We start from the raw sequence: 17,663 nt of genomic DNA, 5'->3' as shown, positions 1-17,663 counted from the left end.
CTGTCACATCATAGACAGTGCTGCAAGACAACTGTCAAACCTGCTTGATGTTGACATTTGTCATTGTTTGCACCAGGGTGACAAAGTGGGCCCCTACTAAGGATTATTTTCCTTATTTGTTAATGTGTCGCTTATTTTTCTCACGAACCGATGAATCGACTTTCAAAATAGTCAATTAATTTATTCATAATGATTAATGGTTAATAGGCAGATAGAAAAGTGGCACGTGTGAATAAAATACACAGGTGTTTAAGCAGCTTTACAGCTGTACATTAACATCTAATCTACAGGCATGTTGTGCAACATAGTGAGGCATAATATGGTTAGGTTTTACCATATTTTTTATCTTAGTTATAGGCAGAGACAGAAATCACACACAACCATATGCTTTTCTCATCCAAACCACTAGGAATGTATCTTAAATGTAACCACTTTCATCTTTGTACCTAAACTTAACCATCTTCAACTTACTTAACACCTGTGGTATTTCTATCAAATGTTTACTTCCATTGCCTTGATCTCCTAGTAAACTCACTAGACACTGGTCCTCACTAATCCTATGTCGTGGTTTGCTTGAGTTTTGTTTGTGGGTCACTGTCACGTCAGCGATGAAGAAAACTTGTTTGCGGAGCGTTTTCCAGTGTTCCACCTTGTCATCTGTTTGAAAACCCGGCCATGTGAATGTAGGGGACGTGTTCTCTCTCGGCACCGTGCAGCGACTGTGGTAGTCTGATGAGAGCATCTTATTTGACCCTGTCTGTTTATTGACCGAACCATCAGGAAGCAGCAGTGCTTTGTCATCAGGTCAGAGAGCTCATAACTCACTGCCTCCGTCTGGATGCAGGGGCTACATGCAGAAAATTAAAATGATTCTGCAATGAAGCAATTTGGGGAGATGTCCTAGCTCAGGTCACCTTGGAGCCAGTGTGACGCAGAATTTATGCACCGCTTGAAAACTGCTGTACTTTTAATCTGTATTAGTATTGTCATCGCTGATGTTATTCAGCTTGTTTGCAATAAGGCTTTACTGAAAGTGTTGATAGATCAAGAGACTTGTACTTTATCAAGAGTCATGTGTTTCAGTTTCACAGTGACTAATTCCACAGTTGTAGTCGACAAATCTTTTGAGAAAACTGTGAGCAAGAAAGGAGAAAAGAAAGAAAGACATTAAAAGTGCATGTATGCTTTATGGCATATAATACACATGCTCATCATCAGTACAAACAATGCACAAAAATGTAGAAATGTTACAGTGTGAAATGAGTAAGAATGACAAATTAAAGTCACATTAAAACCTCGACTGTGTTACAGGACTAGTATCACATTATGTTTTGGTGAAATCCTTAGAATAAAACAAATAAAAGCATCTGTTATACCTAACCCCCATTATTCTAACAACAAATTGTTCATTTGATGTGTGGCATCATTTGCTTATAACTTAATCGGCATATACTTGTCAGCAATTAAATTAATTATTTATATTAATTTATATTAATATTGTATTCTATTGCATTCTTTCTCCCTTCTCACAATAACTGTATACTAAGGTTGTAATGGTACACATTGCGGGGCAGTAGCAAGAATCTTTTTAAAGATTTTTCTCACCTTTTTTGAGACTTTTGTTGATAAATATTTAAAGTGGGAAGAAGTTTTCTTCAATTTTCTCAAAACTTCTGCAGTAGAATTGCTCGGAACTTTGACACGAGCAATGTCTGAATCGGCAGTACATATTTCTTCACCGAGTCAAATCATAACTGTATGAATAAATAGATAAAAACAATCTGTATTCAACACTGTCACCTTGAGCTGCAGCCCAATAGTTGGGTTCATTCATTTAAAAAGTGTTGACCAGGCTTCCTGCCTTGTCGATGCAATGCAGTATTGAGCTTCTCCACCTCGAGCACGCATCTAAATTTAAATCCCACAGCACATTTTGTATCCCTGTCACTGGGGGTGTTGTTATTTATTACCCCGCACAATGACACCAGGCACATGTCCCTTTGGCATTTGACGCTGGGCACACAGACAGGCACAAACAATGTTGGGGGTGGTCACATCGGGGTCTTTAGGATATACACTCTTCATTGAGTTGAAACTGGATATTTCTATGGTTCTTTGTTGTTTTATTTCCAGAAATAAAAGTCCCTCTCATCTACACCTACAATGCTTGGGTTGGTATAAAAGTTGTGTTTCTGTAATACAGACAACTTTGTATTCCAAATTTACATAAAAAAACACAGAGTTGGATGGATCAATACCATGATCATTACAGCAATTCATGGGGAATTACTGTAAAAGCACATGTATTTTAATATTCCAACTTGAGCATCTCCTCAAACTCTATTCTTAAAGCGACATTCTATTAAATACTCCAAATATGTATAATGTTTTCTTTTAAGATTACAAGCCTAAACTAGCTTGAGTATTTGCAGTCATATTCTTGGGCCTCAGCAATTTTTTTTTTACTATCTTGCTGCAGGTATTGGAGGTCATGGGGCATCACGGAGTGTCGGAGCATGTTTAAATATGACGGTGAACTCAGTCACAAGTACTGAAAAGATCCTGAGCTTTGTGACGTAAACGGGTGAATCCAGCTCTTGTCTGTACATAGTGATTTTCTTTCTGTTCAGTCCTGGAAAGGGAGGAGGTACACATACAGGCAGTGTCACCAAGCAGTGTTGGGGGAGCCCCATGGCTGAGCCAGGACCCTGTTTACCGTCCTCTTACCACCCCCTTCGCTGACCTGCTGACAGCTGCAGATAGGAGAGATAGGAGCCTGGAGCTCGGAGCAGGACAGGTGAGAGAGGGAGGAGTCGGGAGCACTCAGTCAGCAACAACAGCCCTGGGACACAAAGATGGAAAGAGTTCTGGCTATTCACATGAATGTCCTCTCTGCTGGCCATGTGGTACAGCCGAGCTTTGGAAAGAGATTGCCGATTTATGCCCCTCCCCGTTTGATAGCATATTGCAACAATAGTCGCACAATCGCAAAGCTGTCACTTGGGCAAGGCAAACTTCACAAGATGGCAAATTGACTCCATGTTCTCCTCCCTCCCTTTTAGACGTTCACCTCTTTGCTCTTGAATTACACAGGATTTCCCCCTACGGAGAGTTCTGTTGTGTGGTCCATTTATGGGGCAGGGGGCAAGCTACACCCCGCTCCTCATCCCATGTTGATGAATGGGCTCTTTGTGGGCCTGTGGAAACAAGCTGAATCCCTCTATCTACCTCCATATGGCCAGGCCTATACATCTCCTATAGCCTGGGGCCACAGTGAACATCTGCCGCTTCCAGGTTGCACTTGAGCAGTGGGCTCCACCAGTGAGGCTTTCGTTTTCACATTACTGCTTCATCTAAGCCATGCTGAGACTGACACGCTTGTAAACTAGCACCGCGCGATGCTTAATCTGTTTCAGTTCTACTGTATGAGTTTGACTTGTACTGCTGGTGTCAGACTTGGCAGGTTGCGCTTGTTTGACCCATATCTAAGACGCTACGCATAAACAGCCAAACTCCATGGCTCTGCACTTTCTCCTCCAACTGATGTGTTGTCTTGTTTGGTTTTGTTTTGAATCCTGCTGATGAAGTGAAAAGTCTCGCACAATGACTCTGTCATGAATATTATAATGGGCTCTACCTTGGGAGAGCTTTTTGAGCCTAGTTGTTTTACTTTTTAGGGGTGAGAAAAAAAAAGTGACTCGGCCCTATCATCGATGATAGATTGTGAAAAATCTGGCCTGAATTTTGCTACGTTTTATTACACAAAGTGACATTTGAGATCACGACAAGGAACCAGATGTTATCCATGTTGCGAAGGTGGTCGCGAGCAGGAAGGTGAAGTCCTGTGGAAATAAAGCTCCACAAGGACTTAATTAAAACGGTGTACTGTGCAAACGTTTATCCAAGCCCTCCACCCCATCAGGGGAGATTTAGGAACATTCCCATTGTTCTCATTGTCCACTCCTTACTTAGGAGTGAGTGATGGGTAAACACCTACCTGCATAAAAGTGTGATTGATGGCGAAGCTCTGGGTTGTGCCCCGCAGGTATTTCTGCTTGATGGTTACCATGGAGTTGATGTCATGATGGTGCTTTAAGCAAATCTTCCCACTCCAAACTGGACGTTTACCTTAAATAGCCCAACAGTGTCTGAGAGTTTCATGCTTTTTCGCTCTGTGGTGGAGAGGAGTTCACTAAACAGCAGAGAATTGGGATTCACGTTGGCTTTGTAGGAGGAACCGAAAGCCGCCTGAAAAACTCATCATGACTGTGCTTTATTTTGTCTTGGAAAGTAATCACGTCCATTACACAGATTTATAGTACATACTTTGATCAATGGCCGCGTAGATGTCCATGATATTTCATCACGTGGCTTAAAATGTGATGCTTCCTTTCGTTTAGGCTCCATGTCAGCCGGGAGCAATTTACGTTTATGTGTTTGAGAAATGTCAAACATTTCAGACAAAGTCTGAAGCACAAATTCACCGGAGTAAAGGAGACGCAAAACACTCCATGTGTCGATCTGTTGTTCTTCGCTTTTTCCAAATGACAGCAAGTTTTATTCAGTTTTCATAATGATAGGCTACACTGTGACTGACTGAGCTGGATTTTATCATGTTATGCAACGTGGCGGAATGACTGTGGTCGTTTGAAATAACAATAAAGCAAATGTTTTTTCCATGGCAGACAGACACTCCACTGATGGGGTGTCAGACTAATTTCCTCTTGTCTGAAAGTGGGAAACAGCCTCAACGACATTCCTGTCATAATCCACTCCAAGCCATTTTTGAGCACCGAGAGGAAATATTCGCATGTCCCATTATGACCCGCTGTGCCTGATAGTAACCTACAGCCATAAAAGAAACACACAAATTCACTTTACTGTGAGGAAAATTGTAGTTCAGCAGCCACGTACTGTACACTGAGGCCTGCTCGTACTGCTTTTAATTCGCTGTCTCTCTCCCCCGCGACAGATGCGAGAACTGCGTGGAGATGCTCTTCGTGCGCGGCTCGGGCAACTGCGTGCAGTGCGACACGCCCCTCAGGAAGTGCAACTTCCGCGTGCAGCTCTTCGAGGACCCGACTGTAGATAAGGAGGTGGAGATCCGCAAGAAGGTGCTGAAGATGTGAGTTGAGCGGGGGAACCTGGGAGGCCGAGGGGTGTGGCGCTGTGTGTTTATGTGTCATCTCATCCCCCCGCCCACTTCTTAAGCCACCTTTGTCTTTCTCATTACACTGTTTGTTTTGTAGACAATGACTCTCCCCATGGGGGGGCTGAAACGGGAAAGCTCTTTCCCTGCCAGGTTTTTACTTCGCAGCCCCTCCCCGCCCTCTCTCTCTCCCCCTCTCATCTGTTCTTTAATAGCCCCTTAATTGACATCTAATGTGGGCCTATTAGGCAGTATGCAGTCATGGTATTATAAAATGGTTGATTTAATGGAAGCTATTAATGTCGGTGCATATTTGCTTTCATCGGGTTTTTTTATTATTTGTATCATGAGTTCTCGTCTGTCTGCAGATACAACAAGAAGGATTTTGACTTCGCCAGCCTGAGAGAGTATAACGACTACCTGGAGCAAGTGGAGGACATAGGTAGAGGGGACGGATGCTTCTGAGAGTAATGATTTCTGCTAAGGCTGATGTTTTACTGGCGGCCATGTCCGCCAGAAGCATGGATCAGGGAGTATCTGCCAACGCAACTTTACTTTGCTGTATTAAGAGAGTCACAGTCACATATACGTGCCCATGCTTCTGTGTCCATTCCACGGTTCAGCATATGGATCGGTAGAGACCTGGTTCAGGCTTGTGGCTACTACAGAGATTTGTACCCCAATGAAATGGTTGGGGCTGGTTATTTTCTTTCGTACTATTCCAAATGGAACCGCAAAAAAAAAAACATGTATCGTACAGTACCAAAAACCAATCGTTCCACGATGGACTCTGGGCTTCAATAGTGAAGGATTTCCCCTCAAATGACATTTCCCCTTAGTAAATAACTGAAGATATTAAAACTTATGTCCAGAGAAAAAAGTAAACCATTCCAATGTTGCACCATTGGATAAAATCTACATATCTTGAACATCATTTTACACATTTACACACTTCCTAGTGTTTGGCCTTTTGATCATCGACACAACAGTGTCTCTTGGGTTAACTTTAACTTGTGTCTCCCATGTAGTGTATAACCTGACAAACAACGTTGATGTTGAGAACACCAAGCTGAGGATGGAGCAGTACCAGCGGGAGAACAGAGACCTGATCCAGAGGAATAAGGCTACACTTGTATGTACTGAGTGAATTTCTCCACATATCCTACTCTCTCTCTCTCTCTCTCCCTCTTGCTAACCTCTTCTATCCTCAGACCCGAGAGCAGGAAGAGCTGGAGGAGCTGCTCTTGATGGAGCAGCAGGGCAATGAGCAGAGGAGGCTGGAGCTGCTGCAGGAGGAGCAGAGGCAGTTGCAGACCAAGAGGAAGAACAAGCAGGCTCTGCTGGATGAACTGGTGAGAGACACACGCGCACACGTGTCCACATGATGACGAGTCCCACGATGCAACAGGACAAGCAAAGTGCAAGTCACTTTATGAAAAATGTCTAACACATAACATCACACACACACACACACACACACACACACACACACCCTCCAGCCTGAGGGTTGATGGCTGTAAGATCATTAAGAGCTTATTACCAGTCATTGTGCTACAGGCCACATTGTTCTCATTCTGTGATTCCAAAGCTCTTTGGTTCCATTGTGTTGAGCTGCAGGCTGTGGAAGTGATTGTTGCTGTCGAGTGGACTGCTGAAGGGCCATCACAGATAGCGGGCTAAGCTGTGTATTTGTTTGTTTAAGGCACAGGGCCTGTTGACTGTAGCCAGATGAGCTCAGTGCTCAGCGCTCACCCCCCCTGGGGAACTCCCCTGAGCTCTGACATCTGTACGCCTGTGTTACCAGAAAGCCCTCTGTCCTCATATGAGCGCACAAGCATATGCCAACACATATATTTAGATTGTTTCTGAGAGCAATGGCTAACTGATCAATTAGATACTTGATTTTTTCTCTTTTCAAATGTAAACACTGATTTTACTTCTTCTTTTTTTTTTTTGCAGGCATATTTTCCGTATAATTGATCACTTTGTGAATGATAAGTAGCATGAAAACCACCGTAGTGGCTCTTCTGTATAGTCCAATAAAAAAATGGATTATTTAAAAAATGCTAAGGAACCTCTAGACTGTCCTGCCATGCCTGTCTCCCCTATCAAATATGTCCTACTTCCTCAAAAAGAAAAAAAAAGAAAGAAAAACGTGTACAAACTCGTGTTCTTAGACCTCTGCGCTTGGCAATGCTCCACCGGAGAAAGTGAAATGTCCGACCTTGCATTTAATGGAGGTGAAGGCGGTGCGGTGCACTTGAAGCAGCGCCCCTCGCAGTGCCACAAGTTTTGCTAATATGCCTTGCATCGATAATGCGGCAGGTAGCCGGAAACCTTCAGTTATCCTGGTAGACGGGAGACGTCAGGGATGGAGGAGCTGGGGCTTGTGTTTCACCTCTTCTCAACATACAGCGGTAGATGTACGTGTGTCCGGTGTTTGTGCTGTGCAGAGACGTTCTTGATAAAGCACTTTGTTTCATATGCAACACGCATCTGATGTCCTGTGGCGCGTTCTCCTTCAAGAGCCAAAATGACTCTCCACCCCATAACGCAACTTTTCAAAGAGTCAAGTTGAATTGAATGAGATAGCGATAGCATCAGCGGTGTTTATTTTCCCGACTCGCCATATTTGTACATAAGACTAGCACTCCTAAACACAAACCTCACCTCGTTTGTTCCTGCAGGAGCAGTCTCAGGTTCCTGCCACCATCTTGCTGGCCAAACACAAGGTCCGCGCTGCCCAGCTGGAGACCCAGATTGAACAGCAGAAGCAGACGGTCAAACCTACGACTCTATTTTCTACTGGAATCCATTTGGTAAGTGCAACTTTTCGGGCGCATCAACTCTTGGGAGGCATAAAAATACAGCTTACCATGACAAGGCACTATGCACCTCAATCATTAAGCTACTACGTCGCCCAAAACCTCTTAACCTTAAAGGAATAGGAAGTCATTTTTTGTGTATTTAGTTTACATTACAAAGGATGATGCAAAACGTCACTCATTCGTACCTGGACTCTCTGCTGTTTGAGGTAAAAGCACAGCGAGCTCAGCGACACACGTCTCCACCTTGAAAAAGCTACGCGGAGTATAAATAACGAATGGCTGCCATGTTTACAGTGAGCACGTGCAGGTTGAGGGCACGTAACGCCATACTCCTCTTCAGGGGTGGTGGTGGTCAAGTGTTTTTTGAATCGTAAAGGTCAGAGTGTGTGTTTTTAACTTCAGTTCTAAATTAAGCTCCGTGTGGGAGCTCATTGACAAAAGAGTGGTGTTAACAGCCTAGACCTTCAAAGGATGAATATTGGTCCATCGGTGTTGCTTGTTTAGAGTGGAACCTGGCCTTTACCCTTTCAATCATGTCATCACATTTCCTCTGGGCTGAGCAGTGTGACCTACAGTGGGGGTTTGGGGCTCTGGTCACTCTGAGCTTGACGCTTTATTCTCACCGCGTCTGGAGAGACCTACTGTTTGGCTGTTGTTCAGGTTTGCAGGTCGTTTATTTTCATTTTACTGCGATGAGATAGGCTGTGTCATCACCCCCGCCCTCTCCGCAGCAACCCTCATGTGACACGGTTGTCTTCCCATACTCCAGTGGTGCGTGAGAGGGATATGTGTCGAGTACTCGCCTAGGCTGTAAGCAAGCGTGTGTGTTTTTGTATATTAAGGGAGCCAGTTTTTTTTTTTACTAGTGCTACTTTCTCTCAGTCGTGAACTGTAGCTATATTTATATGCAAAATGTCTTCATTCCGATTGGAATTTACCATTCGGTCATTTGCATGGGCCCAAAATGAAACAAACTGATTATGGTGCTGCACGTGTCTGCTTGTCCCCTCACTGTGCGCTATCTCTCTCATTTTCCACCTCTTCCACGTCCGTGACTTTAGTGTCCGTTCTTTTTTCTTTTTTTAGGAATGAAAATGCAGCAGTAGTAAAATGGAAATACGTAAAATTTGCAGTTTGGAACAGACACCAAACCAATCAGTTAATATGGATCTGGTAGACGATCAGCATATACTCAATTTTAGATGACATATTTTTATTTGATTACTTGTGCACATAGCTAGTAAGACTTAAATATTAATTTACTCTTAAAACTCCAAAAAGATGAAAACTGGCTTATCCACAAGCACTGAAGTGAAAGTATTCTGAATCACACCCCCTTCATATACATCATGAAGACGGAGTGAGAAACAGAGCTATTGTGTTGCTCTTGGCTTCTTTTGTGGCTGTTTTTTCGGACTCTTTCCCTCCCGTTTCTCTTCATCCTCCCTTCCCCAGGCTCCCGTTGGTGGAGCAGCGCTCTCACCATTGCATCTGCTGCGTTAGACCGACAGACTTCGGGAGTCGGGGGAGCGTGTGGGTTTGGATTTCCCTTCATCTCGGAGTCCAATGCGAATGACTCCTGTTTGACTTGGTGGGGTTTCAGCGCCGAGCGGTGGATTCCTGCAGGTCGCTGGAATTCGTTTATCTGCGAGGTTGCGGTCCCTCGTTCCAAACAGGGTTTCAGTTTTTCGAAGCAGGAATCGGGGGGAGGCAAATGTGAAACCACTAAAGCTGGGTCACATTTGTATTCTATCCCTTCATAATGCTGCTATGTGCTTCTCTTTTTAGCCAAAGTGGTTAGTCAATAAACCGATTGAATTCAACTAACAAAACTCCTGTATTAGTAATCTCCTATGAAGCACACATGAAGGAGAAACAGTTTAAAAGTGTCAGTGATGAATGCAGAGGACGTGTATTCATATCCTCTTGCTTTTTCACCTGAATACTTTAGTTGATGCTCAAGTTCATAAGTCACAACTTCAAATTCCCTGAGCCCCTCACCTCCCTACTGGCACCCTCTCTTTTACCACCACCACCAACAGATCCCCCACCAGCAGTTCAGCCAGCTGCTTCAGCCCAGGCCAAGGTGAGCCGTCACTGGCGGAATGGCATAATCTGCCTGTCTTTGAGCTGGCCGATGCGTGGAACGTGCGGATGCCAAACCGTCAGCTTCCCAGTGGCTCCAGTCCTCATTTAAAGCATGATCTAATGCTACATCTAGTTGTGTCATGTTGTTTTCTGGCAACGTGCAACGGGACATCGCAGCCACGCTGGCACTGCTCTCAGCCAGTGTGAAATTTTTCCGGGAGTGGGAGTTGGGGACTTCAAATATGATCCTTATTATTCTGGCTGTGTGTTAACATGCTGTCGAGTGGATGCTTGAGGAAGTTAGCCAATCATGAGGGAAAGTAGTCTCGGTCCAGGTGTGATATGGGGTGGGATGGGCCCGGTCTTGCCTCAGGAATGGTCTGAAATCACTCGCTATAATCCCCCACTTTGTAGTCAATCTATTGAACTACGTCACGCATATACCTGTGTGTGGGTGCGCGTGCACACACACACACACCCACCCACACACACATAGAAACGCACACTCCCCCAACCCGGTCTGAGTAAACATCCTTTGAAGAATAAAGTGTCTTTTTAAAATAGAGGTCCGACCAATATCAAAAGAGGCTCTCTGTGTGGGAGGGAGGAAACTGTTCTCTGTTTAAACAGGTTGTGTGTTGTTGTCTGACACACAAGACCAGTCCCAATGCTAAACACGATGACGAGAGTCATCATCCTTGGCACCTGCTCTGTCAAAACACAGATGTAGACGAGTCCGTCCGCATATGAAGAGTCTTCTTTAAGCGTCAAGTTAATAATTGTTTTGTCGGTACGTGGGAGCTTTGTTTATGCCGTGAAAGTCACGTCAAGGTAGGAATCGTCCTCAGCTGCTATATAGTGTCTCCATTCCTGAGAGCAGCTGACCGATGGTGAAACTCTCCACCTCGGGACAGCTTTCAGCGCCATCTTAAATGAGAGTTCCCAGGTTCCAACATTGCTGGAGCTTGATCCACTCCTCACCGGCGGCAGAGCAGCTGACATACCCGACAGGACCAGCACAAGTACCCAATGAAAGCAGGAGGCGCACACACACACACACACACACACACACACACACACACACACACACACACACACACATAAACAAAGTACAAGATACACATTCAGCCAAATGTGGGTGGAAAATGTATCCCTAAACATAGATGTGAAGTTACCTGAAATAACCCCGGGATTTCTCTGGCTTTGTGCCGCTCTACACTTAGACAGTGGAATTCGACAGCCATTGAAAGCACAAGTATACACACATCACACACGTTCAACCAGTGAGCTTGTTTGCTCAGGTCTGTTTTAGGTGGTTAAGTTGTCCTCTACAGTGACCTCTGCTCCATACTCGCCTGCGCGGGGCAAGCTCTGCTTTGCTTTTCTCTGGCAGACTGGCCTAACCTGTTTTTGCCTGGGAGCTTGTCACTATATACTCCCTGCAACTCCCACTCACTCAGTCCATAATATTCAGCGTTTCTCTTATCTACAGTCTTAAGAGAAAGAGTAAGGGACAGACGTGCGCGTCTTGTGTTAAAATTTCAACATCTGGAGCATGCTTTGACCAAAGATGGTTAGTTTTACGTGAAAGTGTCCGTAACCCTTGCCCTTTGGCCTTTCCTTTTTATTGGATTGCTGGCATGCGGGTTGATGTCTTCAAGAGGTTGTGGTATTGGGGTCAGCTCGGGTGGTATGAGCCCTGATTGGCACCAGCACATGTGGGCATTCACACCTCTGCCCCAGACCCGGGGCCCCATTTAAGTTGGCCTTTGCAACCTTTGCCCATGGGCAAGACTGCATAGCCCGGCCCAGCAGAAAAGAGTTGTCAGCTTTAGGGGCTTTGCGCTGGGCCAGCTGCCACTGGTCGGGGAGTTATATTTAAACTGGTGAGGAGAGAGAGGAGGCACTATGTGTGCAGCAGCTTTTACACTTGCTACTTGCTGCTCAGTGCCTGCGGGTAACCCAAAGCTCTTTATCCATACAGAAGCACTGGCAGAGCCAGGGCACATGTTGGGAGAGAAAGCTGAGGATGGGATGGCCCCTTATCCTCGATACCATGTTGATCAGTGTTTCCCGACCCATGGTTTTTCATCGACACCAGTCACGCGTGGTATTTACATCCGACAGTTCTGATCATCCTTGTCCTTTATTCAAATACACACTGATGTTATGATTTGTTTTGGTTGATTTAAAATGTCCGAAATTAAGAAGCACCTTTTTAGCAAACACACAAACAGCTCTCATTCTTGGCATGGTCGGTGCTGTGCCTTGGGCCAGAGCCTCTCATACCTTTTTTAAAAGTAATGTGAGTTTTATGAGATCCCCGTCCCGTAAAAGTCACATGAATGTCTTGCACATCGTCGTCTCTGATAGGCTAACCCTGTTGCTTTCCCAGACACGGCCGCAAACACCCACCAGCCCCAGCAGGCATAGATTGCTAAACAGTTTCCCGAGCCGGCACACCTGTCTCCTCCACCGACACAAGGATTGGCACCAGCGACTGCTTTATCTCCAGCTATTAAAATGACTCCACTCCTAGAAGTCAAAGGAGGTATTACTGGATCAGTAGAACTCTATCTAGATCTGAGGTAGATGTAGGAGGATCAGAAGAACAGAAGGAGGAGAACTCCCTCTGGCACAATGGTGATTTCCTGAATTCATCTTCCCCCTGTGGTTTTATTAAGATTAATGGGCCCCAGAGCTTCATTTTAGTGTCACAGGGGTATTATAACAGTCTTAAATACCAGTTATACACAAACTTGAAAGCATCATGAGGGCACTCATAGTTTTGCAAAGGTAGTATAGCAAGAGGGGCCTCAGTGATGTTTAAAGCAGATGTTTGTGTTGGCTTTTTCAGTGGTGTTGTTCCAGCATCTCCTAAGTCCTTAAGTCATTTCTGCTCCACTGTGCCTGGCCAGGGGTCCACACACTCTGTCACTCCCCCCCCCCCCCCGCGTTGCTTTTCTTTCACTGGAGCATTCGGAAAACAACATTCATGTGTCGTAATTCATACAGGCTCTTAATAGGATGTGATGAGTTCATGAGTGAAAGTTTCGGCAGTGTTGTAAGGTGAAGTGTAGGACAGAGCGGTTTGTGAGAGGACGTAGCCCCGTTTCAGAGGCGCGGCCAGACGGCTTCACTTTATTGCATAGTTTGAATTTATGGCGTGTCCTTATTTTTGCAATTTTAGTTTAAACGTACTCGCAAGACTTGGACATTTCCTTGCGTGCGCTTGAATTACGCTGTGTTTGTGCTGACATGTGTCGTAGTTCTCAAGGTGCCCTTGCAGAGGAACGTCTGTCTGTGTGAGAGCGTTGGCTCCGTCCTGTGTGTCACTTACAGTCCTGATTTACTGCCGTTAAGCTATCTGCAACTCCCAATTTGCCACTCTTCTTTTTACCTCTCCATCATCATAGACTGTGCTCCTCCTTCCTCCCTCTCCACCCCACTGTCCCTGCGCGTCTCTTTGATTTCTGCAGTAGGGGGAGTCAACTGTGCTGAAAGTCTGAAAGAAGATGGATGGAGAGGCTGAAAGAGAGGGAGAGTGGCTGAGTATGGGTTTCATTAGCCTTCAAGTGGGGCTCCACTGTGTTGGACTTGGTTGAATGGATGGGAGAGGATAGAGGATCAGTAGCACCTTGAGGTCAAAGGTTGCGTGAAAACCGTAGAGACGTGTGAGCTACTAAAATATTATTTGTCAGATGTTGCTTCTTCATTTTTAAAAGTCATCAAACAAACATTTTATTTTGATTACGTTAAAACGAAAATAAATGGCAAAAGAACAGTATTATTACATGTTATATTTTGGTTTGATAGCTTGATTCATGATTTCTTTGCTGGAAAACCCTCTTTCTTTGCTGTTAATGTACTCTCACTACCCCCACCTGCATGTACAAACCACTTCTAAATGCAACAGGTTCAGGCTCGTTCTGTTAAGGCAGCTGATAGTCATTATGGGAAACATGGTATATCTAGATTTGTACTGAAATACTGTAAAAGGGTTAGTTTTAGCCAATGAAATACCTGACATATTAGCTCATTCTTGATGATAATGTAATAAAATCCCATCCTGCTAATCGCTAAGTATTAATTTTTCTTTGTTTCTGTGACTGTGACCATCGTGTTGTGTTTGGCTTAAACAGGCAAGGTCCAGTGTATGTACGAGGGCAATCGGTCCGAGTCCACAAAGCACATGTTACTCATTTAGTTCAGTTTTCATCAGCTTCATTCTGTCTTTTGTTGTTTTCACTCCCAATTCTCCTTTCTTTGGTTTTATTGCTTATCTTTTTTTCTTTTCTTTTTATCCCCCTTTGTCTCTGAGCTCCCCTGTACTCGGTAAAATAGTCTGTGTTTGTTTAGACAGCGTCTTCTTAATTCCAGGTCTGTTTCATGACTGGCTCGTCTTCTGAGTGTTATTACTGGTAATGCTGGAGAAAACATTGTGGTCTGAAGCCGTGTGGAAATTCCCCTTGTGATGGCGGAGCCCCAAATTGAACAATTCTGCTGTGTCTTTCACAAGGACCACATTTCTCACTCCATCACAGTGGTCAAAGACATTAGGGAAGTCGCTTGGACTGAAATATCAACGTAAAATAATCATGTAGTGAAGTAGATTCACCTGTGTGTGAAGTTATGATGATTTTGTACATTCATCCGTTTCACTTTTGATCACGTGTACACTTGACTTCTCTTGTTAGCCAAACACCAAACCCCGTTTTGGATTTTTGTAAAGCTTAAGTTGATTTTTCCTTGTTTAGAATACCATCAACCATTGTTGTTGAGTTGCCAGCAGCCCGTTGACCACGACAAACATGCCCACTCATTGTTCCACCACTGGTGGTGGAAACATGGGTTGGAAAGTGAAAATGACAAAACGTGTATTCCCCAAAACCAGTCTTTCAAGTCCTGCAGCAGTGTGATTGGCGTTAGGCCTCTTCCAGGATGCTTTTCTGTTTGTGTCATCTGATTATGCCGTAGCCAGAGTTTCCATTGTTGTGCTGCATACTAAACACAGACAGTAAAGATCATTGTTCCCTGTTGAATGTTGTCTTTCTGTGGCCCTTTGTCTTTCAGCGTCAGACGGTGTCTCTCCTACCTGTGCCCAAGATAGAAGAAGTCCTGTACCACTACAAGCCTCTCCATGTTGAAACCTATGGACCCCCAGTGCCTGAGTTGGAGCAGCTGAGCAGAGTCGGGTACAAACTTATTATGTTTAACATTAGGACAGTTGTCGAGTTAAATGGCTGAGGAATTACCAATAACAGGTTCTTTATTTCCTTATAATTCCTGTGAAAGCTTCCTGGAAATAATTCCATTTTTTAAATGTCTGCGTAGCTTAAGTGTATTGTAGGGGTTTTTGATGTCGGGTTAGAGACTCTTCTCTGATTAACTGGGAGAGTGAGAGCAAATGAGACGGGAGGGAGGACGAGGAAGAGAGAGAAACAACCATCACCCTGCCACAAGTCGCCACAGTGCCTCTGTAGCAGCGTCCATTAACACACACAGGAAGTGCTTTCTCCGACAGGCCCTTTGGGCCAATCAATCCGCGACGCCATTGGTCCAGTCCTCACCGAATGTAAGCTATCCATCAGACAGCCCAGCGCCCAGTCGTCTGCACTGCAGCTGGCTGGCACTAAAAACCTGCCCACACACTGAGGTCAGCCTGTGTTTATTGGGTGATAGTAGCACAACGTGGGTCATATAATGTTTTTTTTTTTTAAGGTAAGAGCAGTGACTTGCAGCCACTGCTTCACACTAATCTTAATTTGGCAAAGATGTGCCCATGTGAACACGTTGTTTACATGCCTTGATGAGGATTCTCTCATTATCAGCTCATTGATATTGTGAACGGCATAAAAACAACCTTTTTACCTGGAAATGTGAAAGGTTTTCCTCAGTATAAGAGAATAACTGGCTCTTATTTACATTATGTATTCAGTGAAGTGCTGAGGTCCTACTTCTTTTGGCCAGGCTGATCAATATGCAGATGAAACACATCTCACAAGTTTTGCCGCATGCAGGAGCACAGAGGAGGAGGAGTGGGGGTGGGGGTGGGGGGTTTAGGGTGTCAGCAGTTCAGGGGTCTGGGAGGACCGACGCTGGAGAGGAACTGCTTTGCCACAGAGATAAATGAGGTTCAGTTCTGGAACACCCGTCCCACTGGTGCAGGCCACAGGCAGTGACACAGTCAGGCCCTGTTCACACAGACCACAACTCCCAAGATGCAGTGTGTTTTTAAGTATGAGCAAGGAATAGTGCACACTTGCACTCTCCACTCTCACAGCAGTTTTTTGTTTTTTTTGCCACAATGTAACTTGTGTGATGTAGTAAATATTCACGTGTGTGTGTGTGTGTGTGTGTGTGTGTGGAGGAGAGAGAGAGAGAGAGAGAGAATGCAGACAGTGTTGAGAAGGTGAAAAGTGAGTCCCCCGTGTAGAGCGTTTGACTACAGCTCCGGGTCCTATGACCTGTGAAGGGAATGTGCTCGCATGTGTGAGGGGATGTGGATTTGCCCGCGTATGAACGGGGTGAAAGGGACTAAAAATGGGGCAGGAACTTGTTTTAAAACAAGGCTGTTTGTCTTGGTCAAGGCCCACAGTGACAGCAAGCACCACTGGTGATTTGTCTTGAGCACAGCCTTCAAGTGAGACAAGCGAGTTGAGCTAATACACCCCTCCTCGGTGTCCCCCGGGGGCCTTAGGGTCTGGCCTCTTGCATGGGATGTCCAGTCAGCGCAGGACTCACTGGAGCCGTGCGTTTTATTTCAACGCGTCTTGAGTCTTTTTCTCCCTGTCCCTTTGCCCCCCAAAAACAAACCGCAGGAGTGCTGCGCGGCTGCCAGGAAAAAGAAGTTCCATGCCTCCTTTTGCTGTCTTTCTCTCTCTCTCTCTCTCCGTCAGCTGTACCTGAATAAATACGGTCTGAGCTGAGCGCTTTTATTAAAGACAGATGCCTCAATACTGGCGCAGAGTAAAGGCTGCATGTGCCAAATATGTCCATTCAACAACTCCCCCACACACACACATACAGTGCATATCAAATGCTCCTCCCCTGATGTGCATAGGTGCTTATGATTTACCACAGATGATAGGACCCTGACTGTGTGAGGTTTCTTTAATGGCTGCGTAGCGCTGTCCATCTCATTGACTGGCACGCACCCAGAGGCCGTGCGTGAGCCCTGAGAATTACGAGCAGACGATGAACGTAGCGCTGCAGCCCGTTCACCGAACGTCCCCGCCATTGCTCTGTTGCTTCTGAACAGTAAAAGCCTTCAATAAACAAAATCAAAGGAGAAGTAAATACTGCTTTGGAGACCGAAACAGAAACATATGAGGTTTATGTTGACATGGCTGTGACATGAATCCCAACACACACAGCAGCCAGAGACTGAAGCGGCAGCTGATTTAACCCCCCCCCACCCACCTCCTCTCGCCGACCATGTGCCTACTGATAGACATAACCTGAATGGAAGCATGTTATGCCTCCATTATTGTTCAAATAAGTCTGTTTATGTACTTGAGTTAATGTAAATACATGATCGCGACCTCAAAGAAAAACACTTTTTTTTCCATTTGCGTGTGTGTGTGTGTGTGTGTGTG

The 17,663-nt window shown here is 45.0% G+C and overlaps 1 protein-coding gene across 1 annotated transcript in view; it reads left to right on the top strand.

The window, feature by feature from the left end:
• The window catches only part of mnat1 (MNAT1 component of CDK activating kinase), a 31,638-nt gene that overhangs the window by 3,349 nt on the left and 10,626 nt on the right, over positions 1–17,663 (top strand). Inside the window, exons 3-8 of the mRNA XM_044046818.1 lie at positions 4,973–5,125; positions 5,518–5,591; positions 6,178–6,281; positions 6,361–6,501; positions 7,837–7,968; positions 15,139–15,260. Coding sequence (XP_043902753.1) covers positions 4,973–5,125; positions 5,518–5,591; positions 6,178–6,281; positions 6,361–6,501; positions 7,837–7,968; positions 15,139–15,260 — 726 coding nt within the window. The remainder of the gene's footprint in view (positions 1–4,972; positions 5,126–5,517; positions 5,592–6,177; positions 6,282–6,360; positions 6,502–7,836; positions 7,969–15,138; positions 15,261–17,663) is intronic.

This window comes from Solea senegalensis, linkage group LG16 (genome assembly GCF_019176455.1).
Source record: "Solea senegalensis isolate Sse05_10M linkage group LG16, IFAPA_SoseM_1, whole genome shotgun sequence".
NCBI lineage: Eukaryota > Metazoa > Chordata > Actinopteri > Pleuronectiformes > Soleidae > Solea > Solea senegalensis.
Note: the sequence above shows the minus strand (reverse complement) of the source record. Positions and strands in the feature narration are given on the sequence as shown.